Consider the following 27,079-nt stretch of genomic DNA (forward strand, 5'->3'; position numbering starts at 1 on the left):
TGTAATGAAATCACAATACAGTCTGATTAGGTAGGATACACCTCTGCCCTGGGTCTTTATGCCAGGATTTTTGCATAAAGTATAAATCCAGCTTTAGTTTTTTATTAAATAAACAAAAAAAAATCGCTTTCTCAGATGCAATACTTGGAGAAAAGCAGCGTCCATGATTTGAGTCAATAGTAAATCACAGTCTAAACATAGTGAAAGACTAAACCAAGACGTGCTTTAGTCCATCAGAGTACTGCTTTTGGCAATTTGTCCTTGTACAATTATATTAAAAATTATATTTTCTTGCTCTTATTTTGAAATGCCATGTTCATGAACAGTGCAGGTTTAACAATGAATCAAATCTTTTTTTTTTTTGTGCTAAAAGGCAACACAACATAAACAGAGTGTGTGACCTACTGCTTCTCACTGATCTCATTTTCCTCCAGAGCTTTGCACCGACCATGTTCACATTCAAGCTGCATGAAAATTTAGTTGAACCGCGGTGACATTTTTAAGGCCAGACCAGAGCTGAAGTCAGGATTAACCTACTTGTGTGAAGCTCCTGCAGCCAAGTCAAAGAGTGAACAGTGTGAAAGCTGAGGAGCGCGGGAGGAAAGAGGAGGAAGGAGCTGGAAAGGAGGGAGGGCGGCCATGTTGCTGCGCTGCCCATTTTCTCCAGACACCAGTGCCTCCAGTGCTGTTGCTATGGGCAACCAAGCTGCAGCGAGTTGGAGACCAGTTCATCTCCTCACCCTCTCACTTTACCCCTCTCTCTCTCTCTCTCTCTCTCTGTAGCTTTATGCCAAGCTCCAGTGCATCAAAGCGGAGATCCAGGACGTGAACGACGAGCACGTGAGGAGCCGACAGGAGCTGGAGCAAACTCAGAACGAGCTCACCAGAGAGCTCAAGTTCAAGTGAGTCGAGCAAACACAACAGCAAATACGCTCTGATGGTTCAGCAAACACAGTAGAAACATACATGATTCGTCTGAATCTCATTTTTCCAAAGGCAATAAATCTCACAGACATTATACTGTGGCTCCTTCAGTCCTTAATTAGCACTTAGTTTAGAATAAAAACATATTGTGTATGAATAATAATAAAAACTTATTGTGTATGAATAACTGCCTGTGTTTCCTCTGCAACGTCTCATTATTTTTACAAACTAAAAGCTTTGATTAAACTCCCTTTTCCTCCCTGTGAGCTCCCTTGAAAACTGCAGCTACTCATCGTAACTTTTTCCCATATTCATAAAACTCACTTTCTGAAGTTTTTTTCAAATGTTGTCCTTATGTATCGCTGTTGTCTAAAAACATCTGCAGTATTCAGTCCTCTGTGTCCTGCTGTTATCACAGACAGGTCTGAGCTACCTTTGACCCGCCTCTTCTGCAAAAATGCAAAAATTATATGTAGATTGAATCACAAAAATGCAATAGAATAAAAATAAAAGCATGGAAGACTATAATAATTTTTTGAATAATAACACAGTCCTGATTAGTGTCAGCAGAGCTTTCAGACAGGCTGCTTTTAGCCCAAACAAGCTCCGCTGATCATAAAGTCAGAACACCCTGTATGTGGCCTGACAGGCAAAACCCAGGGCACTAAAATCCTGTTTTGCCCTCGCTGCTTTCTCTTTAAGGTTGATATTGCTGTGAGGGCCTGCACAGTAACAACTGAAGGTGAAATAGCTGAACACATCCACATGTTTTCCTCTCATCTGGATTATGATGACTGAACAGTCGGAGGACAAAGTTAAGGGATTTGAGAGAGTAATTCAAACTGAAACTGCAAAAGTGAGGCCGACATGTCTCCCCAGTGAAAACTGTGCCCATGCAAAGGTAACAGTGGAAAAAAAGTGGAAAGACTGTGTAAAAAAATTGAAAAAACACAATTCAGACACCACAGTATGCAGCAGTGGCCCGACAAGCTTTAATAAGTATACACTCTTCTATGCCAGTTGATTGTGATATTACATGAGACTAAACCTGTGTGGTGATGTGTGTTGTGTATCTGCAGGTATCTGATCATAGAGAACTTCATTCCTCCGGAGGAGAAGAATAAGATCATGAACAGACTGACCTTTGACCCCGAGGAGGATCAGTGGAAGTTTCAGCCTCTCGTTCCTGCTGAAAGGTCAGCGTGGGCCGTTACAGGATGTTGGGACGCTCCCAGTGTGGGTCGTTGTGTTCGATCGGGCCCCCGATGTCGACATAATGAACTCAAACTGTGGTGGATTTGGGTCAAGGCTCATGACCTCATGACCTTTTGTAACAAGCCCGGCCTTTCAATACCACTCGCTCTTTCTTGTCACCCTCCACTGTGAGATATTCAGGCAGAGAATCCTTAAACTACCTCAACTCAGCAGCTTTTGTAGAAACAGATTTTGATATGATGTGATCACATTGATTTGAAATCTTTTTTTTTAAATATTTCTCTTATTGATCTCCTCCTCTTCCTCTGTTCAGTAAATCCTCACAGATGAAGAAAAGGCCGGCATCTGCAGTCGGATACAAACGACCTATCAGCCAGTACGCCAGGGTTGCCATAGCGATGGGAGCCCACTCCAGATACAGGGTAGGTGTGTGTGTGTGTGTGTGTGTGTGTGTGTGTGTGTGTGTGTGTGTGTGTGTGTGTGTGTGTTACAGGATGTCTGTTGAATGGGACGTTGGACAGAAGATTCATGTCTGATGATGGGAAGTGAATAATAAATATGAAATATGATTTTGAGGCTCACGCGTCCTGAGATGGAGCTGAACAGGTCGACTGTGGCACTAAAACATTTCTGACGGTGGATGATTGTGAGGTCGGTTTACTAGTTCAGCTCAACCTGTGGAAAGTGTGTTGTTTATGTCTCGTGAGGCTCTGATGAAGCTTTGGTAAGTCTACAGCTCCACGTGGGGTCAGAAACGACACATCTCTAATGAAAACCTGGATCAGAAACTACCATTACCAGAAGAGATGCAATGGAGTGATCCATAATGGAGACTAACACTGAAAGCAGCAGGGATCAACATATCCTGATTTTACTATCCATTTCAAAAAATCTGTCTCACTTAACTCCTCCAGCTTTGTGGAAATGCAGAACATAATTGTTGGAGATCCTCTTCACAGTGAAACAATGCATCACTGAAAATCTATTTTCAGAGGCTTGAAGCTACAAATCTATAAAACCATCAACCTAAAACTTTTTTTTTTTTAAATCCTGTATCTAACATTTAAACCACAGACTCTTCCTCAGGGCATCATGGCCTTTTGTTTGAAATATAGCGCAAATAAAATAACTTTTACATCTCCCCAATGAATGTGCAACCACTCTTTTTCCTTCATAATAAAACATTTTTACACTATATATATATATATATATATATAAAATATTGCCTTACACCAATAAAAATAACGGTAAAACTTTTGCTTTACTTTGCAAAAGGTAATAATGATATTTTATACAGAGAAAAACAAGCAAGGTGTTTCCAATTGTTGAAAATAAGAGACCAAAAACCCCCATTTTTGTGCACAAGGTCAAACATAAAGTTTACAGGACTGAATAAAAGTTTCAGAGGCATTTTTTTTTTTTGCCTTGCCTCTATACGACAGATTTGGAGCCACAAGCCTGAGTCAACAGTGATGTGTGTATTCTAAAATTCTTTGCACAGACGAAATCAGGAGACTTGGAGCTTTCCAACACTTTATAATTTGTCAAGATTGCATGAAGACTGAGTCGTGTATAAACCAGAACTCACATTAAGTAGTGCTACCAAGGCCAAACCTGGAGCCGAGGAGCCGGTCCAGCTCAAGCTTGACCTCTTAGGGTAACACAGGGTCAGAAGTGCAGTTAAATACTCCATGAAAGGCCTGTACGTGATCAATGGACTTTAAATGAACTGGCAGCTTGTGCAGTGAAGCCAAGGCTGAGATGATGAATGAGAAAAGCTTTGCTCTGGTCAGTGAATTTTGATCAGTTTGGAGAGTTTAGACAATGACCCTCCCCTAGAGAGCAGGGTGGATTCAGTCAGTGTGTTGTAATGTTATCTGAGCCTCGCTCACTTGTTGGATATTTCTGTGTGCAGGCCGAGAACATCATGTTTCTGGAGCTGGACATGACTCCTCCGAACACAGCCTCGCTGGATCGTTCGACGGACGCAGAGCTGAACCAAAGTCTCTCTGTGGACAACTCGCCCACCAAGGACAGGGGCGTCCGCAAGTCTCGCTCCTGGTGAGCCCGAGCCCCCTTTTACAGAACCTGTTGGGTAGCTCAGAATAGACTGCTGCATATGTTACCAAATACACAAGTAGAAACTGCAGCAGATAAATGTTTTGTTCTCATTTTGAAATAAAAATATTTTCTTGTATTTGTGTCTTCTAATCTTGTGCGCTATGATTTAGGCCAATGAAGTTTACTCTCCAATATTTACTCTCTTTTTTCATACAGTAGTAGAGTTTATTATAGTTCACCTGTATCAGCACAAATGTTCGACTAATAAACCGTCTGCAACAAATGTAATTAACTAATTTAGCCTGTTGGAGAATATGTCAGCTGATAAACAACAAGAAACTGCAGCAATGCCAAATAATTGTTTTTGTTTGTTCATTTTTCATCTGTAAAATGTCCCATTATGTGTATTTTTGATCATAATTGTTTAAAATATTATTGTCATTTTATTTAATGGATGCTTAACACAAAGGTTTGTTTATGTTATGTCTTTATGTTCAAAAAAGGACATTAATATCAGATGATAAATTGTATGTTATTTCTGATTTGTTTAACTGTGAAATATTATTATTTGTAGTTGGTATTGATAAGGCTCTGGTATAAATATCAATATTTGACTCTCAGATATAAATATTGGTATTGGTTAAATTATAGATCAGGTTTCCTCCATTATGATTCAAATTACCCTCAAACTGCCGTTACTGTCCAGCCTGCATCTGACGAGTGTAAATGGTTTAGAGTCAGTGCATCTGTAAATGGGATTATTCAGGATTAGCCACACCCTCTCTCCACGGTCCTAATCTGACGGTTTATCTGTCGTTTACTGAACAGCCTCTAATCTCAACTCTGCTGGATAATCTTATTAACCTGTGTCTAAGTTATATCTAAAGTCAGATTTTATTTTGTTTGTATTTTATCTCAATTTTTTATTTTTCTTTTGCAGGTGTCAGACTCCAAAATCCATCACTTCCTCCTCTTCCAGTGTTTCCTTGGCGGCGTGTCACACTGCCACGCCCACGGCGGCACAGTGAAGCTTTAGTGAAGAGGATTTTTTTATTATTATTGTTATTTATTTTATTCCTCCGCTTCCTCCTCCTGTATTTCTCATCTTCTTTTGGCCGTCGATGCTCTGGACGACTTCTCAGTGAGGCCTGCAGCTGGGACACAGACACACACCACCACCTCTGCTGAATCCTGAGAGGTCACGGACTACTTTAATGGGTAGTTAATAAGGAAATGATCTCATGACAGGAAACTAAACGACCTTATGAACCTCAAAAACTGTGTAAAGCATCAGCTCCTCCTGTTCTGCAGACGTAAAGATCCAACAGATTCGCTCCTCCCGTGCATGTTTGAGACCAAGAGCCTCGGATCATCCCAAAACAACTGGCTGCAGTGCTTTACTGCCCAGACTGTTGTGTGCGTGTCTGTGTGTGTGTGCGTGTGTGTGTGTGTGTGTGCACTGTACATACAGGGCTGTATGATTGCCTGTCTGTGTTTCTAATTGTGACCAATACAGATCTGAAAGCTCACAAACTGCTTGAGTCCCTGTAGAAAATCAATCAGTGTAAATATTTCATGTATGTGGGGTTTTTTTTGGTTTGTTTTCTCTGTGAAGGAGAAAAGAACGAGTCCATAGTCCATTACTTCAGAGAGTTTATGTCTGTGTTGGCCTGTGGAGTTAAGCACAGTAGAAAATAATGATATAACGTATGATGTGTGCTGTTGTTGGTCAGACGAGGTTCTTGGAAGCCTGAATGATGACCTTTGTCAAACCTGTTGTCTCACGTTATTCCTCTGTCTAATTTAGAAGAAATGCCTTAAAATAATCTCAAGAAAATTAAAATATTGAGGCATGTCACACTTTCAAAATCAATTTGCTGGAATTTTTATTTACACCATAGCAATAGAAAACGCAGGGGAGCAGTAAAATCTGAAATCAAGACGCTTCAAATACAGATTCTCTCAAAAATTAAGTCCCAGGTGGATTAAACAGTAAGAATGACAGTTATAAATGTTATAAGTGTATTCATGTTCATGGAAACAACACACTGACAAAAACAATCTTGACTCAAAGTCCACTCATTCTGGGATGGAGAGTAGACTTAATTAGTTTACTCCATATTTTGAGGAAGACCATGAGATGTGGTTAAAAACTCTGAAAAGGTGAAAGTGGACCTTGAGCTGAGATATTTTCAAAACTAATGGCTAAGTTTAAATGGGCTAAACAGAGCCAGTATAAAACATATAGAGGAAACGTCTGTGAAACATCTGATGTCTGTTTTGCCTCCACTTCAGTTCTATCTTTGTGTATCAGGACGCCTCTTTGTGCGTTATCCTCTGAGAGGGAGGCTCTGTTTGTAGCCCCGCGTTAAAGATCAAACAGATCAAAAAGATGTACTTAAGCTAACATTATTTCTCATAACACATACAGTGGTGTGGAAAAATACATGAACCCTGGAATTACATTGTTTACACTGCATTGATTGGTTATAAAATGTGATCTGATCTTACAGCTCAGCTCTGTCTGGTGCGAGCGACTCCAGGTCAATCCTCAGCATCTCTACCGGGTAAAGGTCTGTGCTCTGACTGGGCCTCTCCAGCAGGTGGATTTTGTTTGCTTTAAGACAAATTCATACATAAATGCAGTTAATTCCAAAGGGTTCACTCACATTTTCTTTTGCAGTGTAAGTGAGGACTTGCTTCCAGCTCGTAGCCATAAGCGGGTCAGTGTAGCCATGTCGTTTTCTTTGCTGTGCGGCTTCTGTGAAGTGACACAGTGAATTAAAATGTCGCTGCAAAATAGGAATTAAGTTAATTCATCATGGCTGCTTTGGTAAGAAGGTCAGTGAAACCCAACCTGCAGACTGAGGGTTGACGAAGTGAAGGTGAAGTGTTCCAGACCGGCCTGTTGTTTGGAAAGCAGTGTGTAGTTTGGAGTCACAGGGTTCTTTACTTCCTAGAGGTTAAGAGGAGCAGACAGTGGGCGGAGGGGGGGGGGGGGGGGGGGGGGGGGGTCAGGCTGACAAATAATCACTGTATTATTGATGCCACAGATCCTGTTGCAGCTGAACCCCCTGCTGGGTGTAAGAGCACAGAACAGTCATTACCTGTGTAAAGGTAAAGCATATATTTCCAAGATGCTGCAGATTGCAAATCATTTTTTCTTATGTGTGTACAAAATGTTTCATGACCCAAGCTCTGGATCATTTTTAAGTTACTGTCACTTACTGTCACACGAGGGCTTGCAAACGGTTATTTTCATTACAGCTGAATCTACCAGCATTTTGAATTCATCTAAATGTCAAAAAAGGGTAGTCAAAATATGTCTATCAAAATTTCCCAGATACCAAGATGATGTTTTGTTTGACTTAACAGTCCACAACCCAAAGATGTTCAGTTCACAGTGATACAAAGAAGAAAAGAAGCAAATCCTCACATTTGAGAAGCTGGAACCAGACGATGTTTGACATTTTTGACTTTAAAGATTGTTTCAGCAAAGGCTGTGTCTGCACTGACTCTGAGAAAATAGCTCACGTTCCCAAGATGATCTCTCAACAGTATAAACGGAATGAGTTGGAAAGGTTAAAAATACCAAAAACAAGTACAAATTAGCATCAGATGGTGTTTTGAATGAATTTAAGTCTGTGTTAACCTACTTCTTCCTCGGTCTTGGCGCTCTGAGGATTTTATGTGTTTAGTCTTCAGTGTCTGGGTACATAATTAGCCCAGTTATAAAAAAAAAATAAGACTTGAAATACTCTGAGGCTTCATCCAGATTTTCCTGTTTGTGCTGTATAATAGAAACACGCAACTATACCTTTAATTTGATGAAAGATTTATTGCAGGTGGAAGTGTATTATTGTGCGTATGGAGGAGGACATTGTACATTTATTTGGAAATATTCTCAGTATGAGAGGGTCTATCAGGTCACATTTCAGGGTGCTATCGATCAAATAAAAACATGAAAGCAGTGATATTCAAGCAAAATACAGAAAAGAATTGGTGTCTACGACACTGAAAACAGCTCCTTTAAATGTGTAAATCAGTATATTGTTTATTTGTACTGTGTCGCCTCCACTGCCTCAGTGTATGTGTGAATTATGGTATAAATTTCACAAACGACAGTTTCTCATGTATAAACGTTTTTGTCATATTACTCAGTAAAAGATATCCATGTATGTTTCCCATCTGTGTCAGGGCTGTAAAATATTGTACAAATGTATGTGTGAGGGCTGTGGGGGTGGGGAGGAGGGATGATGCTGATGGAAAGAGGGGGGAGGGAGCGGGGGAGGATATGGACGAATAGAAGGACGCAGGAATCCAAAGACAATCAGGAAGTGACTGTGGAGGAGCCTGTTTCCATGGTAACCTGCTAGTAAAAGAGTTTTGGGATGGGGATGTGTGGGGGGTGGGTGTCTCTATATGTATAATGTATATAACATGGTGGACCAGTCACACTGAGCTCATGTCTGGCTGAAAAAAAAAAGAAAAAAATCCAATAAATACACCGTCACAGGCGCCTGCTGGTCAATCAATCATGTTTAATTCTCCCTAATCAATAGAAGAAGTGTGTGTCTGAGTGTGTGTGTGTAAATGACAGCAACAGTTCAGCTCAGCACAGAGCTCCAGCTCTGAAATACGGCATCTTTGTCAAAACCTGCCCCTCTGAAGGGCTTTCTATTGTTTCCTGTTTTATTTTGAAACCATTTCCTTTGGTATCTGCTGTTGCTTTTACTTCCTGCCCCAGTGTGTTTCCCACCTTTTCTGATTGCGTTCCTCGCCCCCGTTAGTTGCACCTGTGTCTCGTTACCTGCTTCCCTTGTGTGTTTTTAGTTTGTGTGTTCCTCAGTCCTTGTCAGTCTGTCTGTTGTGTTCCCTGGTGTTGTCACACACCTGTTTTATTCCCAGTTTCAGTTCATTGTGTGTTTATTTTCCTGTTGCTTATATTCCTGGATTCCTGTCACCTATTTTCTCACCACTTCATTAGAATATCTTCACTACCTGCCTTCGTTTGTGTCAGCATTTAGGGCCAGAAACTCTTGAGATTTAACAATCTTAAACTAGAAGTTAAGGAAGTGTTGAATTCCTCATAGTGTATAACTGGTTGATTTGTAGCCATGTTCTAATTGGTCGGTTTTTAGCTCTATTCTGATTGGTTGATGTGTAACCATATCATAATTGGTTAAAATGAACCCATAATGAAATTGGTCAATAGTTCCATTTTCTGATTGGTTAGTTGGTTTGAAGCTATATTCTGATTGGTCCATTGGTTTATAGGTCTATTCTGATTGGTTGATTTGTTGCTGTATTCTAAATGGTTCATTTGTAGGAGTATTCTGATTGATTCCTGCGGAGTCCTGTTCTCAGTCCAGTGGGACTGTTATTGCTGCTATATACACACACACCCCCCTATAAATACTGAGTCTTATCAATAGTTGACTTATAACTAGAAAACATAATTAGGAAAGCAGCAGCACATTTGATTCAGGAATTATTTAGTTATCATTGAATAATAACACAGAAAACCTAGACAGAGCTGTTAGAGCATTTACAGGCTAGATTTCTATATAACATATGCAACCACAACATCCTGTCTTTATTGCCCAAAAACCTGAGGACACTGAACTGAACATTGTTACTGTTGACCTCTTTCCCTAATTATCTCCCCTGAGCACTCCTCAGACCCATTTACCCAGTTTATCTAACCGTCCATCAGCCTTAATCCGTTCCTATAACTCTAATGAACTCCTACTCCAACCATCTCAACCAGCAGCTTCCCTGTTCCTCTCTAACTGATCAGAGGTTATGCAACTGATTGGTGCATTGCTGCACGCTGATCCCAGCTGGGGGAAGATTGGTTTGGTATTGTTTTAGCTGCACAGTTGAAAGGCAGCATGAAGGCCCAACAGTCAGTGGTTAACTGGGCTGAGGCTGCCCTCTGCTGCAGGAAGAGCAGAAAGCAGCCGTCCCTCGCTCAAAGGGCATAATGCTCATATTTAGTGGGAAAATTTAGCATCTCTGCTGGGACTGTAAAAGAGAGATAAAACTGGGCTCCATATTGAGCTGAAAATGATTTTATCTTTCAATCTGTTACTTAAACAAGCTCTTTAAATGTCCAGCTTTTTCCACTGAAAATACATTGGGCAGAAATGGGCATGTAGTGTTTTAGCACCAAAGTTAATGCAAACTATAACTTATAGCTTTGAATATACAAATGATGGAACCATTTAACAACAGTTGTTGCTTCTACTTGAGTATCCTTCTTTATAGAAGATAACAACCAGTCTGTTTACATTTAGTGCTGTTAAATTGCCTTAGTTCACCTCATTTTCATTTCCACTGAAAACGTTAAATATGAACTCAGGCTGCCGTTAATTGGGGCAGAAAATGAAAACACCATTGTCTATGATGTAACTTCAGACACAGCGTCAGATTAACTTCTTTTTCCGTAACTCTAGTGCAGATTTTACAGGCTAGATTATGGGTGAATGCATGACTGCTGCTACAACAATAGGCTCAATGTGTTGACCTCAGAAAAGAAAAGCTATAATACTTTCTTGATCAGTGGTGGCAAACTTATTGGCTTGTGGCCACTTAAGATGAAGTAAGGATTCATGATAACAGCAGAAATACTTTGGAAATTTCTTCTTGAATTGTTCAGTTTGAAGGACTTCTGAAGCCCTGAAGGTCAACGTTTTTACTTTGTCACAAGAAAACCCCAAAGAATTAGAGAAAAGAAAAAGAAATATACATAATTTTGTATTTTTCAGTCTTATCTCTTTAATTATGAGTAAACTTCTCCTTTGATTCACTCTGAAAACTACCTCTGTAGGTTTGTGGTTTCGTAGCACGTACTTTGGCGGCATCACTGGGAACCTCAGCTTCCTCATAGTTTTAAGTCATCACAGATCTAATGAAGATTATTTGCCCATCTATTTATTTGTTTCCTCTATGCCTACAAGGTTACTGCATCATCTCCCAGCATGCACTGGGATCCTGGACTGGTTTCCAAAATTTCAAACAGCCAGAAGCGATTGGATTGTTCTGCAGCTCCACCTGCTGGTGGTACAATTAAAACACACACACACACACACACACACACACACACACACACACACACACACACACACACACACACACTCAGATCCAGTCATCTGGGATCTGGGAGCAGCCACATCTGAGCATTAAAATTGTTTTAAATGAAACAATCTGAGAAGTTTCAGGGGGAAATCACCCACTGCATCTGCACAACTCATGGGCATTGTTGTAAGGGTTCACAAGCCAAAGGGGGTGGAAATCACAGGTTTAATCTTTAACAAAGTATTGATTTGAAAAGCTTATCAAATGTTTCTAATGTAAAATCCAGAACGTAACTCCTGATGTAAGATAAATCAAGTACTGTATTTCCCTCTGAAACGTAGCGGTGTAGCTTAAAGTGGCATCAAACGGAAATACTCAGGTAAAGTATAAGTCAAACTGTACTTGAGTAAATTACTCTCCACTGCTGCCTGTTGAGTTTCATTTGTATTTGTGAACCCACAGACAGATTGGTTTTTGTAACATTTACACTGCTGTATAATGACAATGATTTATGCTGTAATTATGTTTTTTTCTTTCATCATAATTGCTTTTTCTTGTATTTTAATGAGAAAAAAAAAACTCATTAGGGTGTTTTCTGCTTCTCTCTTATTTAACAGGTTTAAAAGGGATTCAGTTAGAGTCTGGCAGGTTATATATTAGGCCTGACTGGTTACACTCAAAATATAATACATGATAATTTGACACACTGAAAGAAAGTTAAAGTGCCATATTTATTTTAATGGAAGCATCCTTCTGTAGGACTGTTTGACACCTCAATAAATGACACAAAAAACAAAATTCAAAATATGATTTTTCTTTGAAGGTACCACAGATTATAGTTTCAGCCCATTTCAGGGGATTTTTTTATTTTTAGTTTTCACATTTCTGACACTTACTACAAATTTGAATCAGTTAGAGGATAACATGTGACTGCACTACCCAAATCAACATGACATACGTGACACCAGTGCCCTATTCCACTGATTACTACTCTGATAGACACTGGGTAACAAACCACACTGATCAGTTCTGTATAATTTGCTCGCTGCAAGTCTGAAATGAGACAAACATCTTAAATGCTTTTACTGCTGTGTGAGCTGAGCAGAGTAATTTAACAGAGGAACCTTGTAGAAAGCAGATGGAAATTCACATCTGAGCTCCTGAACAGGACTCAAGAAGGTGACATTGGTCTCGGTCATCCAAGCCAGAAAACTCTTTAGGTTTGTGTCACAGTGGAATCGGTTCATTCCCAGGTTGAGGAGCTTGAGAGAGCGGAAAGCGTCTGGGTCTGGGGAGGCTATGAAGTTGTTGGAGAGGTTGAGTATTTTCAGACTTTTGGGTAATACACCAGGCTGGAGATACGTCAAGGCGTTGGATGAGAGGTCCATCTGAACTACAGAGGTGAGACCCTTAAAAATGTCTTGAGGGAGGGATTGCAGTGCGTTAAAGCTCAAGTTGAGATCGATCACATGTCCAAGATTGTCAAACAGATTCAGACATTTGCCCTGAGACCAAATAGACTGCAGGGAGCTGCTGTGAAGATCCAGGACTTGGAGATTATTCAGACCAATTGCTGACGCTTGTCTGCTGAGCGTGCTCCATCTGATTGTGTTTCCTCCATAGAAGAAATACTGGAGACGTTTCAGCTGAGTCAAAAAGGTGTAAACATCCACAATGTCTGTTAATCTGTTGTCCTTAATATTCAGATGCATAATATTACTGGCAAACTGAGTGATTCTGCTCACTGATGATGCCGTCAACTTATTGTCATTCAACATGAGAAAATCTAAACTAGGTAAAGATGCAGGGAAACCTAATTCTCGCACAGCGTTTCCTGTTAGATATAGTGCTTTCAGGTTGGGAAGTCCATTGAATGAGTTATAACCCAGAACACCAATGTGATTGTAAGACAAATCTAACACTTTAAGGTTTGTCAGAGAAGCAAAAGTGTAAGAATAGATTTCCCCAAGCAGGTTGTGTGACAGGTTGAGCATTTTTAAATGACCCTGAAGACCTTCAAAGGCATTTCTGTGTATCTGATTCACACTGTTTTGGGAAACGTCAATGCTTACGACTTCTTTCAGTGGACTAAAAACCCCCTGTTGCAGCGCAAATATCCTGTTTTTGGACAGATCTAAGGTGTGGAGAGAACTGTTGTGTAAGCCCTCAAACGTGCTGCGGTCTGGATCAGGGAGATTTCTGAATGAAAATCCTTTACCCATAGGTCCTGACAGTTTGAGATGGGAGATCTTTGTTCCCTCAATAGCTCTGAAAAACTGCTTCGATCTACGCACGCTGAACCCGTTGTAGGATAGGTCGAGTTTCTGGAAAGACATTCCTCTGAAAGGATTCCCACATTTCTGCCAGTCAAAACTTTGATTAGACATGGCTCCAAGGTGAACAGAGTTCAAGTTTAGGAAATTGAAATGCTTTCCCTGGAAGCCAACCAGATCTGATTCACATATTCTGTCAATTTTGTTCAGCTTCAGATTCACATCTTTCAAATTAGTCATGTTTGCAAAGAACATTGAAGGCTGGAGTTTTTTTATCTGGTTACCAAAGAGGTCAAGAGTCTCTAAAGAGGACAGTGGCTGCAGAAAGCTGTCGGTCAGTATGGATTCTTTAAGTGAACAGTAATCAAGGTGGAGCTGCTGCAAACTATACAGCCCCACAAAGGCTCTAGGCTCCAGTCGAAGGCCAGTGTTGGCGCCAAGAACCAGCTTCCTCAGGTGACTTTGTCTGCTGAAGGCGTTGTCTCTGATCACAAGTGGCACATACTGTTGTCCCAGGTCTAGCTCCTGCAGCTGCTCGAGGCCTGACAGGGAGGTAGAGTTAATCTCGCTGATGCGGTTCATCTCCAGGTACAGGTGGGTGATATGTGAAGGGAGTGAAGGAACCGTAACGAGGTTCTGGAAGGCACAGTTGGCTACAGAGCCCGTTATGAGGCATGATGGGAAACATCCTGGCACCTGCAGGTGGAAAATTCAAAATGTAAGTGGACCCCTTAATGTTTACATTCAGTTACAGATTTTTCTATCTTGTTTGCTTCAGTGTCATGTTTTCTAGTTTAAAGAACTTTCAAAATAAAAGAAATTGCACAGGAAGAACCCCACTTCCCTATTTGAGAACACTTCTATAGAGACTTAGATATATACATGCAAAAGAGCTAAATCGGTAACATGTTTTTTTTCTTTTCTTTTACAGCTGATTTTAAAAACACATTCTGCATGGTGCATTCATTGCTCCTATAGCAAGTCCATACAATTAACAATTGTCCTTTTCCAAACATTTCCAGTTTCCTTTTTAATATATAGATTATTTTCTTATGGAAGCCAGCTCATTGTTCCATGTTTGGTCTGATAATCTTTCCCTGAAGCAGTGCAGATAACAAAGATCTATCATTAGTCTTTCCCTTTCGACATAATGTGTCCTTTTGAAAAAAAGGATCAATAGGAAAATACTTTTAGAAAGTAGAAAGTACTGTATTCCTCTGCATTAGAGTTTTATTTTTCTCTTTTGCCATATTTTGTAGAGGATTTAAATTAATTTTATGTCTAGGAAAGTGCTGTACAAATAAACTTCCCTTCACCTAAAATTCTATTTATAGAGTTGCACTTTAAGCAGAGCAGCATGTTAATTTACATTTATATCATGTTATATGTTCACCTACCTGCAGAAAAACACAGATGGTAACCACCTGGAGACCCAGCAGCCACATCCTCACACTGCTTGGTATAATCCACTTTAAATCTTCCAGTCTCTGCAGTGTTAAAACCAGTGTTCTTCTCCTGCAGAGAGTCCTGTCAGCAGTGGTTTTATCTGTGAGTGTCTGTGTCACTTGTGGTGGGCATTACTGTGATTGTGCAGCACAAACATGACACTGAACGGGATTTCCCTGTTTGCTTTGCAGAGTCCAGATTTACATAAAGAAGGGAAGTACATGCATGTTTGCAGTCCAGTTGTTACCAAGTGCTGTATGTTTTGTTGTTATTTATTGTAATTACACTGATTCATCATTCATAGGCACAAGTGGCTCCTTTTCAAAAATTTGATGTCACACACAGATTTATGTTGTGGAGGTTATATACCATGTATGTAATTTGCACATAACATCCAGTATAGTATCCAACTGTTAACTGTTGAGAAAAGTCAATAATGTGATTTTCAGTGCATTGTTTTTAATATCCAGTCATGTTTTAGAGACTTTTGCAGTTTTGTAAGAAACTCTGAGTAGGTACAATGATATGGCTTTGAAATGTTTAAAGATAATTCAGTAATGACAATCAACAGTTGCCATTTGCTACAGGCTTTTAAAAATGAATTTCTCAAATCAAATATCAAATTTTCTTAAATCCTACTGGTTTTATGGAAATGGATTTTGTCAGTATTACAGAAAACAGCATCTTCCAGATTTTTTTAATTTGGAATGTATTTTTTATGTACAAATACAAGTGACTACATGTGAAATTCAGTACTGAACATACAGTATTTGTACAGACATGTATTTGAGGGGAAACTGTCTGAGTCATAAAGTCTGATTTCCTTTTGTGAGTTGTATATTTTTTCTCAATTTCCTCTTTCAGATATTAAGACTTTCCAGGTTCTTTCTCAATTCCACATTCCTGATGTAGACACTCAATTAGGCAAGTGTGGTATGTGGTGGTGAAATGTAAAATATATTCACTCAAGTAGTACTTAGTAAAATCTTGATTTACTTTACTGGAGTATCTTCTTTATACTTCCACTACAATAAATAATATATGATAAATAATATTGTACTTTTAAGAGTAGGAGAACTTTTACTTTTGATACTTACGAACATTTTGTTTGTAGCACTTTTGTACTTTTACTTAAATTAAATTACAACTGCAGGACTTTTTTTTTTTTTGTCTGAAATTGCTATTTTTATGTCAATGAAAGATGTCAGTATTTATCCATCACTGGGTATAAGTCTGTATTGCTCTGTGACAATTAATTATGGATTCAAGCATATCACCTGCTCTTTCTGGTATTTGCATAAAAACTTGATATGAGCATAATAATAATTTCCAATATTTAAGTGCTCTTGGCCAAGGAAGGAAATCAAGTGATTTCTGAGCGCCCAATGTAATCCTGATGAATCACTTTTAAATTTCAATCAACTAACCAGTTAAAGTATAAATTAGGTAGCCTCCTCTGTGTATAATACAATAAGTGTTTCATTTTCATTGTAATCTGCAAACGCCACAAATTACAGGGGTGTGTGTAATTTAATCACACATTGCTGGTGAATTTCACAACCTCTGGAGAATGTAGGCTTGTCAAACACAATACAGATAGGAAGAGAGATAGAGGATGACTGACACTGTGCCAGTGACGTTACAGCTTATCTTGCTCATGGTGGGAATTGTTGGGTGGGTCTCTGTAAATAATTAAAGAGAGTGGTCTAGACCTGCTCTCTGTGAAAAGTGCCCTGAGATAAATTCTGTTACGATTTTGCACTGTATGAATAAATTCTGACTCAACTTGTTAGTAAGAACTGTCAGTAACCTTATAATGCAGGAATAACTATATACCATAACTAAATACTATAATTATAGTAATGTAATGAGTCTATTTGCATTAAGTTAAATACAGTTTTCTTGTACTTGTTATGCTGCTTTATACTTCACTACATTTCAAACACTCTGTAATGTAAAATATGGATTACCAAAAGCCCCAGGTTCACTGTATATTCCTTCTGAAAGGCAACTGAGATTAAGCATAACGTATATAACAAAGATGTAGCCTATAAGTAGAGAGTAAAGTATAAATACCTCAAATCTGTACTTAAGTACTTGAATTGTACTGAGCTGCTTTCAGCTGCTTTTTCACCACTGGAAACAGTGCAACTGTGGTTAAGGCTATGAAATGTAAATATACTGTGGTACTTTCTAAATTAAACAGCAGTGGACATATCAATTTATCTTCCTGTAAGTTTTTTTTTCCAGTTTTAATGCCTTTATGGTTGCACCTATTCTGAAATTTGTGATAGCTGAAGCTGAAACAGTCTACTGAGCCCAACCCAGGGGCCCCTGGGCCTATGTCTGAAGTAACTTCAGTACAAAGTTGATATTTCCTGTAGGGAAGTCAGTGAAAGACCACAAAAAGACACAAAATGACAAAGATAGCCACAAAACAATCACAAAGAGACACAAAACAACTACAGAGACGCAAAATGACTACAAAGTGACTCAAGATGCAAAATGAGTATGAAGAAACTCAAAACAACAAAAATGCAAATGACTAGAGAAAGACTCAAAACAAAATGAACCAAAAATACAAAATGACTACAGAAAGATTCAAAACAAAATGAACCAAAAATACAAAATGACTACAGAAAGACCCAAAATGAATCAAAAATACAAAATGACTACAGAAAGATTCAAAATGAACCAAAAATACAAAATGACTACAGAAAGACCCAAAATGAATCAAAAATACAAAATGACTACAGAAAGATTCAAAATGAATCAAAAATACAAAATGACTACAGAAAGACCCAAAATGAATCAAAAATACAAAATGACTACAGAAAGATTCAAAATGAACCAAAAATACAAAATGACTACAGAAAGAACCAAAATGAATCAAAAATACAAAATGACTACAGAAAGACCCAAAATGAATCAAAAATACAAAATGACTACAGAAAGATTCAAAATGAACCAAAAATACAAAATGACTACAGAAAGAACCAAAATGAATCAAAAATACAAAATGACTACAGAAAGATTCAAAATGAATCAAAAATACAAAATGACTACAGAAAGATTCAAAATGAATCAAAAATACAAAATGACTACAGAAAGACCCAAAATGAATCAAAAATACAAAATGACTACAGAAAGATTCAAAATGAATCAAAAATACAAAATGACTACAGAAAGACCCAAAATGAATCAAAAATACAAAATGACTACAGAAAGATTCAAAATGAACCAAAAATACAAAATGACTACAGAAAGATTCAAAATGAACCAAAAATACAAAATGACTACAGAAAGACCCAAAATGAATCAAAAATACAAAATGACTACAGAAAGATTCAAAATGAATCAAAAATACAAAATGACTAAAACAAAACAAAACAAAACAAACAAAGAGAAAAACAAACAAGAACAAAAAACAAAACAAACAAACAAGCCCAGTTATTCTGCCCCTTCAGTCTGGGTGTCCTGCTCCTCTGTGGGAACCGAGGGGGCCCATCTCTCTGTCTGCCCCGGGGGCTCCTTGTCGCAGGATCCGCCCGTGGCTCAAAGCAAGCGGGAGAGAGGGACGGACCGAGGCGACTCCTTTCAAAAATAGTTCCCTTCATCACAACCGGTGCAGCGGCGGGCGCGGAGGGCGAGGAGGGCGAGGACATGGCTGGCTGCGGAGGTAAATAACGGGACCGGGGGTGGACATTATTTAAACCAAAGAGGAGGCCACAAAAACAAAAAAGAAAAAAAACAAAAAAGAGGAAGCGGATATTTGAGGAGGAGATCAGCGCCACACGCGTCAGTGTTGATGTTGGTGTTTCGGTTACCTGCCGAAAATAACCCCGGTGAGTAGACCCCGACAGAAACCATTAAAACACAAGTGGAGGTTTAAGTTTTAGTGAGTGTGAGTTTTTTTTTTTTTTTTTTTAATGTTAAAAAAAACAAACAAAAAACGTACCCGAGTTTGAGGCTGGGAGATTTCAAGTACACATTCAAGGGAACAAGGTGAACAGGGAGTTAAACTTTTCTGCAACATGGCCGCTCAGATGTCACAGCTTCCCAGAAGGAGGCAGAGCAAAGAAAGTAGCTTTGACTCGTCTTCTAGAAATGTATGGAAACCCAAACTGTCCAGAGAAGACCGTGGAAATATTACACTTAAAAATGTCCAGTGAGTTGTCCCTCCCCGCCTTGAGTCTTAAGTCATGCCCACTTTTCAAATCAAAACTACCATTGGTGTTTGACTGGCTCCTCTGTGGGAGGAACGTTATTCCATTCAAAAATCTTGTAATTTTACGTTTCCTGGCTTATGGTCAAACACACAGGCTTGTGCAACATAACTTAATACTTTCTTTGAAATCACTAAAGTCCATTTTGTAATTCGGCACACTATATATGAAGGATTTGATCCAGGTTTAGTGGTAAGCACATGTATGTACTAATACAATGCAACAAGCTGAATGGAAACAGATGTAGCAAGAATGTTAGAGTAAAGATGGCAAAAGTGCGGGCTAATAAATCAATTATTCTGTTCAGTTAGGTGAAATATAATGATAATAATAATAATATAAATCATAATATTATTTACTGATCATCAGCAGTTGAATTAATCACATCACAAAAGGTGTTATGTGAGGCTGCCTCAGCATTTTTGGGGCTCTAGCAGCATATGACAGCCCCACCTCCCCAACCCCACACTCTAAAATGTGTTTTTAATCATATTTAAAGTGCTCTTATTACGACACTGTAAACAGGATAAGCTTTGCTCGTTGTCCGCACAACACTAAGCTGTTTTGGAAGATGATTTCTGTTGGAAAACTGAATTCCTGTAACTATCCGGGGGTGTGGTATATGCAATTAGAAGAAGAGAGAATACAAAGGTCTTAAAACCATAAACCATTTAAAGCTCTTCAATTCTTATGTTTCTGTATAAAATTCAAAGTGAAGTTAAAAAGTACACAGACCATCATCAATGCAGCTTTCATATGATTTTTTTTGTTTCACCTGCAGGTAAAGCTTAAGTAATGGTCAAGTTCATTAACAAACAGAACAAGTGTGAGCAGTGACAGTGAAATGGAGGAGAGCGTAAAAATCTAACTCCACAAGCAAAACTGTACTGGGTAGATTTTTAAGATTTATTTGTGTTTCCAGGCAGGTTTCAGACTTTTCTAAACTGTTGCTCCCTGTGGAGGAAGCTAAAAAGAGAGGGATGACAGACAGAGAGAGAGAGAGAGAGAGAGAGAGAGAGATAAAGAGAGATCACAGTATCTGATGAGAAGTCCCTGGTAACTGTGCTGTAATTGAGCAGTGGGCGATTTGTTTACATTTTCAGCCCGGTTCAAAATGAGAGGGGAAACGAGAGTTAACCGTCCCACTTTTCCTGGCATTCACCCTCCTGCATGCGATAGCCAGGTATAAAACGTGGCTCAGCGTTTCAACTATGTAAATATGTTACCTGCAGCGGTTTCTTCACCAGCCCCCGCTTCACAACGTTTCATCTAAGTGTCTCCATATGGAAAGATTTAAGTCGTTGATTTACAGTTGTGCTGAATTGTGCTACTGTCTCCGCTGAGGGGTGGGGAGGTAATAGCTGTGAGGGTGAAACCTATGATTAGAAGCAGCCATTCCTATCCAGCCTTTAGTTCATATAATTTTGAGAATTAAATTATAGTGAAATTTAAGAATTCCTCATTTTGATTGTAGGAGCAGTTGCGTGGCTCTCCAACACTTCTGGTGACCTCAAAGCTCTCCACTAATTTACTGAGTTAATTCTCAGAAATCTTGCACAATTGCAGTAAAATGCAGAGTAAGGGCAGGGTAGTTAATTTTCAGCAAAAAAACACCAGATTTTCTAATTTCTTAGTTTGTACAACAGCTTGTTTTGAAAGCCTGCAATGGTTTACTAAGGTCACTGATCCTGTGAAAGGTCATTGATCTGCTGTAGAGCTGGGTGACTAAATCTGTGGGAATCCAGGATTACTGCTGCTGGTTTCTGCTTCCCAAGAAAAACATGACTAACTAAGGAAAAATAGATTTTAAATTGAGTTGCTCAAGGGCAAAGAACCAGACAAAAACTAATAGTTTAAAGTTTATGGATCATACTCTGAGTTAGAGAATTGTTGTAATGAAAAGTTGAATTGAATTTGGGGATATTTGTCTTTCAGCTCTTGTGATTGTTCATATAAACAAGTAGCACGCTCAGGTATTTCAGGCTGCAGGTTCAGTGTCAAATGAGTAAACATTTCTATACTTTTGTTTCTTGAAGAAACTAGACACAACTTTCACTTCCTATCTTTCTTTGTTTTTCTCTTTCGCTCTCTTCCTGTTGCTTCCTTCATAGTTTGTACATCTTTGTTCTCTTTTCTTTTCTTTCTTCTAAATATCTTAGCGTTGCTATCTTTCATTTTTGCTTTATTTCTTTCTTTCTGTGTCTGCATTGCTCTGTCACTTTTCATTTCCTCCTTTCTTTCTTTGCAGCCAGCATGACCACCTTACAGTGCTCTGAGCAAACCACCCTCACCACCAGAAAGATTACCCGTCCAGGTTTCAGCTCTAAACCTTGCTTGCAGTCATGGGTCTAGGATTTGTGTAAATGTGAATGTAAATGGAGACGAGTCTCATAATGAGTCTTAATATGTGTCTGTTTCTACTGCATGAGGCGTTCAGTAGGAAAGCAGCACAGTGTTACTGTAAAACAAAGCAAGGGATTGCGTTCATGGGGGCATGTTGCTTCAGGCTTTAGTGAGACTATGAAATATGATCCAAATGCCGGTTTAACTAATGCGTCCATGAGTTTAAAGGCTTATCAGATGCAAAATCACTTTAAAATAGTTTCAAAATACTATGAGTCAGGATTTTACCACTCTGTTAAGTTATCAACGCAGAAATTGTTTTAGCTTTTTTCGTGACAGGAGCACAAATAAACAGTAGAATTAGGTGTTCACATAAACTGGCAGGAATGCGGGCTTGCACATGTGTTTGATTGGGTAACTCAGTGCCTTGCTGGATGACGATATTGGTGTCGACCTCAAAAACGGTGAATTGATCGGGGTACAGTTGTTTCAGGTACCAGTAAAAGATCAAATGCAATTCAGGAAGTCCAACTTGGGTGACTGATTCATGAGTTTGAAGGCTTAGAAAATGCCAAACCCTGCCACGTGGTGCTTGATCAGATTCTGTCTGCTTTAGATAGCATGTCAGTGTGTAAAGTCAGTAGAAATCACCAACTTGAGTCCAGTTCTTGGTTCTGAGTTTTACTGTAAAGGCCTCTATAACAAGGCTCTACCCTCTCGCCTTTTGCTTTAAGTTCTGGACCGGTCCTCCAAACACCCCAGGCATGCTGGCTGTCCATCCTAAATGTGTAACCAGATATGAGTTGCTTCTGTTTTTACCTGCGTGGTGACAACCCCGGGGTCATGCTGGGTCAGCCGGGTTGTCTCTATGGCAGCTCAGGGGTCAAAGGTCAGGGGTGAGAGATTGGAAAGGCAGGGAAAGATTTTTGCTTTCAGGTCAACCTGATTGTAGTTGGTACAGTTGCAGGTGTTTCTCTGTGGAAAAGAGGCTCCAAGAAAGGCTGGTGTTGAACTAGATTTATTATTTTTAATGCTTATGACGTCTTTACTGGGCTCAGCCAACATAAAGACAGAGGAATTTAAGTTTGGTATTTAAGTCTACTGTCTTTACATTTGACCTCTTTAATGCTAACAGATTAAATATTGAATGGTTTGGCTTTTCTACCAGCTGAATTTTTGTCAAGGTGCATTTTGAGACATTTTGTGCTAAAACAATTAGTTCACTTATCAATTCGTCATTTGATATGTTTCGGAGGCTTAAGATTTATCCGTTTATTGAAAACACAAGCTGCACATTTTGAAAATTATTGCTGGTTGCATCATGCATTAATCAGGATGCAGTGATAAACAGATTAACATTACAGCTACTACAGATACTGCTCCTTTTCAAAGACATGTTTGTACATGGTTGCAGCAGCATATTGGGTTGAATTCAGGTTAAAGACCTCTAATAATCAATGACTACAGTATCCATCAATTACACATACAGTCACTGCTCCTCACTGGACCAGATCTTTTCAGGGAAGAAACATCAGTCATCCTAAAATGTCCATTTTTTTTTTGTTGAATGCCAAATGACAGTTTATCTAGTCTCCACTATGTCTAAAAGGTTTCAGGAGCTTTTAGACCCAGCCAAACCACCGGTAGTGCAGTCAGCTCTACAATATGCACAAACCTCCAAATTTCTCCATTTCCTGAAAAACCACAACTTTTTAAAAATTAATTTAGGACGGGGCCGCAGAGCTCTGCAGAGGAATCTGTGGGTCCAGCCAACGAACCTCATCTGTTTCGTGTGTTACAGTAAAGAGTCGTTTAGAAGATAAATGGAGCTCAGAGGTATTTCAGCAAAGTCAGTGTCTAAAGTTGTCTACTGTATATATATCATTTATAACACACACACACACACACACACACACACACACACACACACACACACACACACACACACACACAGGTCAGGTCCTGTCAGGGCAGACTGTGAGAATACAGAGCAGCTGCAAGTGGTAATGTGGTCATGTGGCATGAATGGTGCGTGGTGTGGTGTGCAGAGGGTGGTAAACACCCTCTTACCCCTCTTTAGTACCCCCTCGCCTTCCTGACGCCCGTTCCTGTATCGGTGTCTTCTTCTTCTTCTGTCCCGCTCATGAACATTTAGTTTGTGGATTTGCCCACAGAGCCCAGCGGTGAGGCCAGTATCTACCTATTGCATGTTTTAGACTGAGAGCAACAGATTCTTATGAACAGGTGTCTGTGTGTGTGTGTGTGTGTGTGTGTGTGTGTGTGTGTGTGTGTGTGTGTGTGTGCGTGTGTGTGTGTGTACTTGTACTTGTACTTGCTACATAGTAAGGACCAAAAAACACTAACAGAGTGAGGACGTTTTGGGAAAGTGAGGACATTTTGGCCAGTCCTCACTTTTTGAGACACCTTCAAATCACATTTTGGGGATTAAGACTTGGTTTTAGAGTTATGGTTAGAATTAGGTTTAGGTTAAGGTTAAGGTTAGGGTCAGGGTTAGGGTTAGGCACTCAGTTGTGATGGTTAAGGTTAGGGTAAGGGACTAGGGAATGCATTATGTCAATGAGTGTCCTCACAAAGATGGAAGTACAAGTATGTGTGTGTGTGTGTGTGTGTGTGTGTGTGTGTGTGTGAGAAAGAGAGAGAGAGATGGTTGTGGGAGAGAAGATTGTGTGTCTTCTGTTTGCTTTCAGGGCCATTTGCCTTGCTCAGGTGTTGGAGCTCTGAGTGTAACCACTGTTCTGATGAGGTTCTGCAGAGAAAGTGTGTGTGTGTGTGTGTGTGTGTGTGTGTGGGTGGCTGTTTATGCACAGGTGCACTGGGTGGGTGGTCCGCACTGATGCGACACCTCCCTTTACACACATATCACACACTCACCAAACTTCCTCTGGTAAAAAGACAGAAAAAGTAAATATTGAAGAGACTTAACATCATAATATTTTCCTAATGCATTCATGCGTGGTTACTTGAGTGTGTGTGTGTGTGTGTGTGTGTGTGTGTGTGTGTGTGTGTGTGTGTGTGTGTGTGTGTGTGTGTGTGCATGCATGCAGGATGTATGAATGACAGCGCCATAGACTCACACTCTTTTTGATTCATTTTCTATATCCATGCCAAAACAATATCCTCATTTTTGCCACAGACGCCAAATAACACTTAGTTTGTGGAATATAAATGTGTTTATTGATCAATGGATTTTCCAGTTTAAACTATAGGGACACATGTGGCATTTGAGGTTGGTAACCGGATGCAGAACAGGAACATTATATTCTTATTACTCATATGTAAACAAGTAGGTGATAATACACGATAGTAAACAACACTTTTTAAATTTTACTATTTGTTTTTCTTATAGCATCAGTAATATAATTACCATTGCTCTGAAATAGCCCATTTAGCATAATGAGTACTTTTACTTTTGGTACTTTTAAGTATATCTTGATGGTGATACTTTGTACATTTTTAATGCATGACCATGGCTTGTAACAGAGTATTTCTACACTGTGCTTCTTTTCTTCCGTTTGTTATCTCTCTTATGTGTGACACCTGCTGACAGGATGTAACTGTCTCGCTATTCAGGGTGGCCTTTGCTCACATCTAACTAAATAATCTTTAGGTTTTCTATGCATCCAGGTATGTTTATTGAAACTGTGCATGAATACAGCTCCTCTAATGTGCAGTTCATGCACAGACATATAATGCATATGCAGAAATATCCCATGTTTTGTGGTTGTACTGTCCACAAGGTTTGAGTTATATCCTCTGCTGTGGGAAGATATGCTGACTCTGCTGTCACGAGAGCTTGTTGAACAGAGCCTAATGACATGTCAGTGTGTAAAGTCATTATATTTGTTATGTCTTGCTTGAATTAAGTTAGCACTTGGCAGCTGTTCAGCATTTGCTATCTTTTCTAATATTTGTCAGCTAAACAGTGAATAGAGGAACGGGTGTCATTATCTACAAACTGTAGTGACTTCTTTCCAGCTTTTGTCTAATAAACTGTTTGTCAGGACTCATAAAAACATGATTGTATTGATTTACTGTAAAGTTTAATAGCCTTAAATGAGACACAAAGCAGCTACATGATATAAAAAGTCTCTGCAGCCCAAGCAGCAGCGAGTACTTTGTGCTTAGCACTCAATCTGGAGCTCTAGTTTTCTGATGTATTTCTGATGGCTGATACAAAATGCTACCAGTAAAAGAAACAAAAGTAAAAGTGAAACTGTGAATCCATTAAAAATTACAATAAATTCAGCTGTTTTTCATCATATGTTTTTCTTCATATCGGGTTGCATAACTGACCACATTTCAATGATAACATGATTTAAAAAAGGGAAATTGCCTCATAAACCAACAATCTTGTGCACCAGTCTAACTAGTGAACAGAGATGTAGGAGTGTGTCTGTCCCTGGTTGTGTTCAGTGTGTGTGTGTATTACAGTTTGTCCTCCGCTGTCCCCAAAGAGCCTTTGACCTTATTGTCTGCAGAGTGAAAAGACTTTTCAAACGGCCTTTCTCTTCTGTCTGTGTCTCTCTGCTAGACATCCTTTGTTGAGGCTCCTCTGTCCTGTGTGACCCCCTGACACAGAGAGGTATGACCACACACACACACACACACACACACACACATGCAAAAATATACACCCAGTCTAGATGCAGTTGTAACAAAACCTTCAGTACAGTTAAGCCTTCAGTTGTTTTCTAAACTCTACTGTATCTTAAGCCAGAGGTTGGAGGGAGACTGAGTGTGTATCTTTAGGTTCAGAGTGTGTGTTTTCAGAGCAACATGTGTTGTTTGTATGTTTGTTTCCGTAAAGCTCAGCAAATGTCAGCCATAATAAAACACCATGGTGCAACGTCAGTGTGCATCGCCACCCACGCAAACACAGAAAAGCAACACACTCAGTCAGCTGTGTACACCTCTGTATGTACCTCTCCACTTCCACTCCCTGCTCTGTCTCTTTCTCTTTCTCGTCCTTGTGCTTCACTTTCTATCACTGAGTCTGTACAGAAGAGCTCTGAACCTGCAGAGCACAAAGCCAGTCACCAGTCATGTTAATATTAGAGTTTCCATTGAGTGAGTGGGGGTTTTTATTTCCAGTGGAAACACACAGACCGGCTCATGATTCAGGAATAGAGTTTATTTTGTGACAAAGCTCCTTATGTAATTATCACCTCAGCGTGAAATCCATTGTGTGTTTTTCTTCCAAGACAGCAATCACCTTGCAAGCAGTGGTTGTAAAGCAGGAGTTTAATACCCTCTCAAGTTATGTAACGACTTTAAATTTTAATAGCATTGGACTGAAATATCTCCACAACCATCAGAGGCATTGCTGTTAAATTTGGTGCAGACGTTCATGTCTCCATCATGATCAATTGCTACAACTTTGGTGAGCCCTTAACTTTTCTTTTAGCACCATCATCAGGTCAAAACTTTAATTAGTCCAATAATTACAACCAGACACCTGCAAAACCAATGATATTCCCTTTAGCTTCAGCT

The 27,079-nt window shown here is 39.4% G+C and overlaps 3 protein-coding genes across 15 annotated transcripts in view; 2 read left to right on the plus strand and 1 right to left on the minus strand.

The window, feature by feature from the left end:
- The window catches only part of LOC139612208 (kinesin-like protein KIF3C), a 30,976-nt gene extending 22,257 nt beyond the window's left edge, over positions 1 to 8,719 (plus strand). The window contains exons 4-8 of the mRNA XM_071467531.1: positions 784 to 902; positions 2,004 to 2,120; positions 2,453 to 2,561; positions 4,055 to 4,200; positions 5,141 to 8,719. Coding sequence (XP_071323632.1) covers positions 784 to 902; positions 2,004 to 2,120; positions 2,453 to 2,561; positions 4,055 to 4,200; positions 5,141 to 5,228 — 579 coding nt within the window. The 3' untranslated portion in view covers positions 5,229 to 8,719. The remainder of the gene's footprint in view (positions 1 to 783; positions 903 to 2,003; positions 2,121 to 2,452; positions 2,562 to 4,054; positions 4,201 to 5,140) is intronic.
- A 2,700-nt stretch (positions 8,720 to 11,419) lies between these two features.
- LOC139612209 (toll-like receptor 5) lies at positions 11,420 to 15,115 on the minus strand. Its single transcript, XM_071467533.1, has 2 exons — positions 14,951 to 15,115; positions 11,420 to 14,249 (listed from the first exon to the last, which is right to left on the minus strand). Exons 1-2 carry the CDS (start codon positions 14,996 to 14,998, stop codon positions 12,363 to 12,365), a joined length of 1,935 nt encoding a protein of 644 aa, XP_071323634.1. The 5' UTR covers positions 14,999 to 15,115; the 3' UTR covers positions 11,420 to 12,362.
- Positions 15,116 to 18,591: 3,476 nt separating this feature from the next.
- The window catches only part of LOC139612210 (dystrobrevin beta-like), a 43,491-nt gene continuing 35,003 nt past the window's right edge, over positions 18,592 to 27,079 (plus strand). For 8 of the 13 annotated variants that reach the window (XR_011686470.1, XR_011686472.1, XR_011686469.1 and 5 more), the window contains exons 1-2: positions 18,594 to 18,844; positions 26,121 to 26,171. The gene's annotated coding sequence lies outside the window, so the exon portion shown is untranslated. Of the gene's footprint in view, positions 18,845 to 26,120; positions 26,172 to 27,079 lie in introns of all 13 variants that reach the window. The other 5 variants (XR_011686464.1, XR_011686465.1, XR_011686467.1 and 2 more) reach the window with 4 other exon arrangements.

Source organism: Trachinotus anak, unplaced genomic scaffold (assembly GCF_046630095.1).
Source record: "Trachinotus anak isolate AG129_WGS33_773 ecotype Australia unplaced genomic scaffold, CSIRO_AGI_Tana_v1 ptg000031l, whole genome shotgun sequence".
Taxonomy (NCBI): domain Eukaryota; kingdom Metazoa; phylum Chordata; class Actinopteri; order Carangiformes; family Carangidae; genus Trachinotus; species Trachinotus anak.

Coding starts and splice junctions, on each gene's coding strand:
- LOC139612209 (XM_071467533.1), bottom strand. CDS start 14,998: ATGTGGCTGCTGGGTCTCCAGGTGGTTACCATCTGTGTTTTTCTGCAG. Junction 14,250..14,950: donor CCATCTGTGTTTTTCTGCAG/GTAGGTGAACAT, acceptor TTCCACCTGCAG/GTGCCAGGATGTTTCCCATC.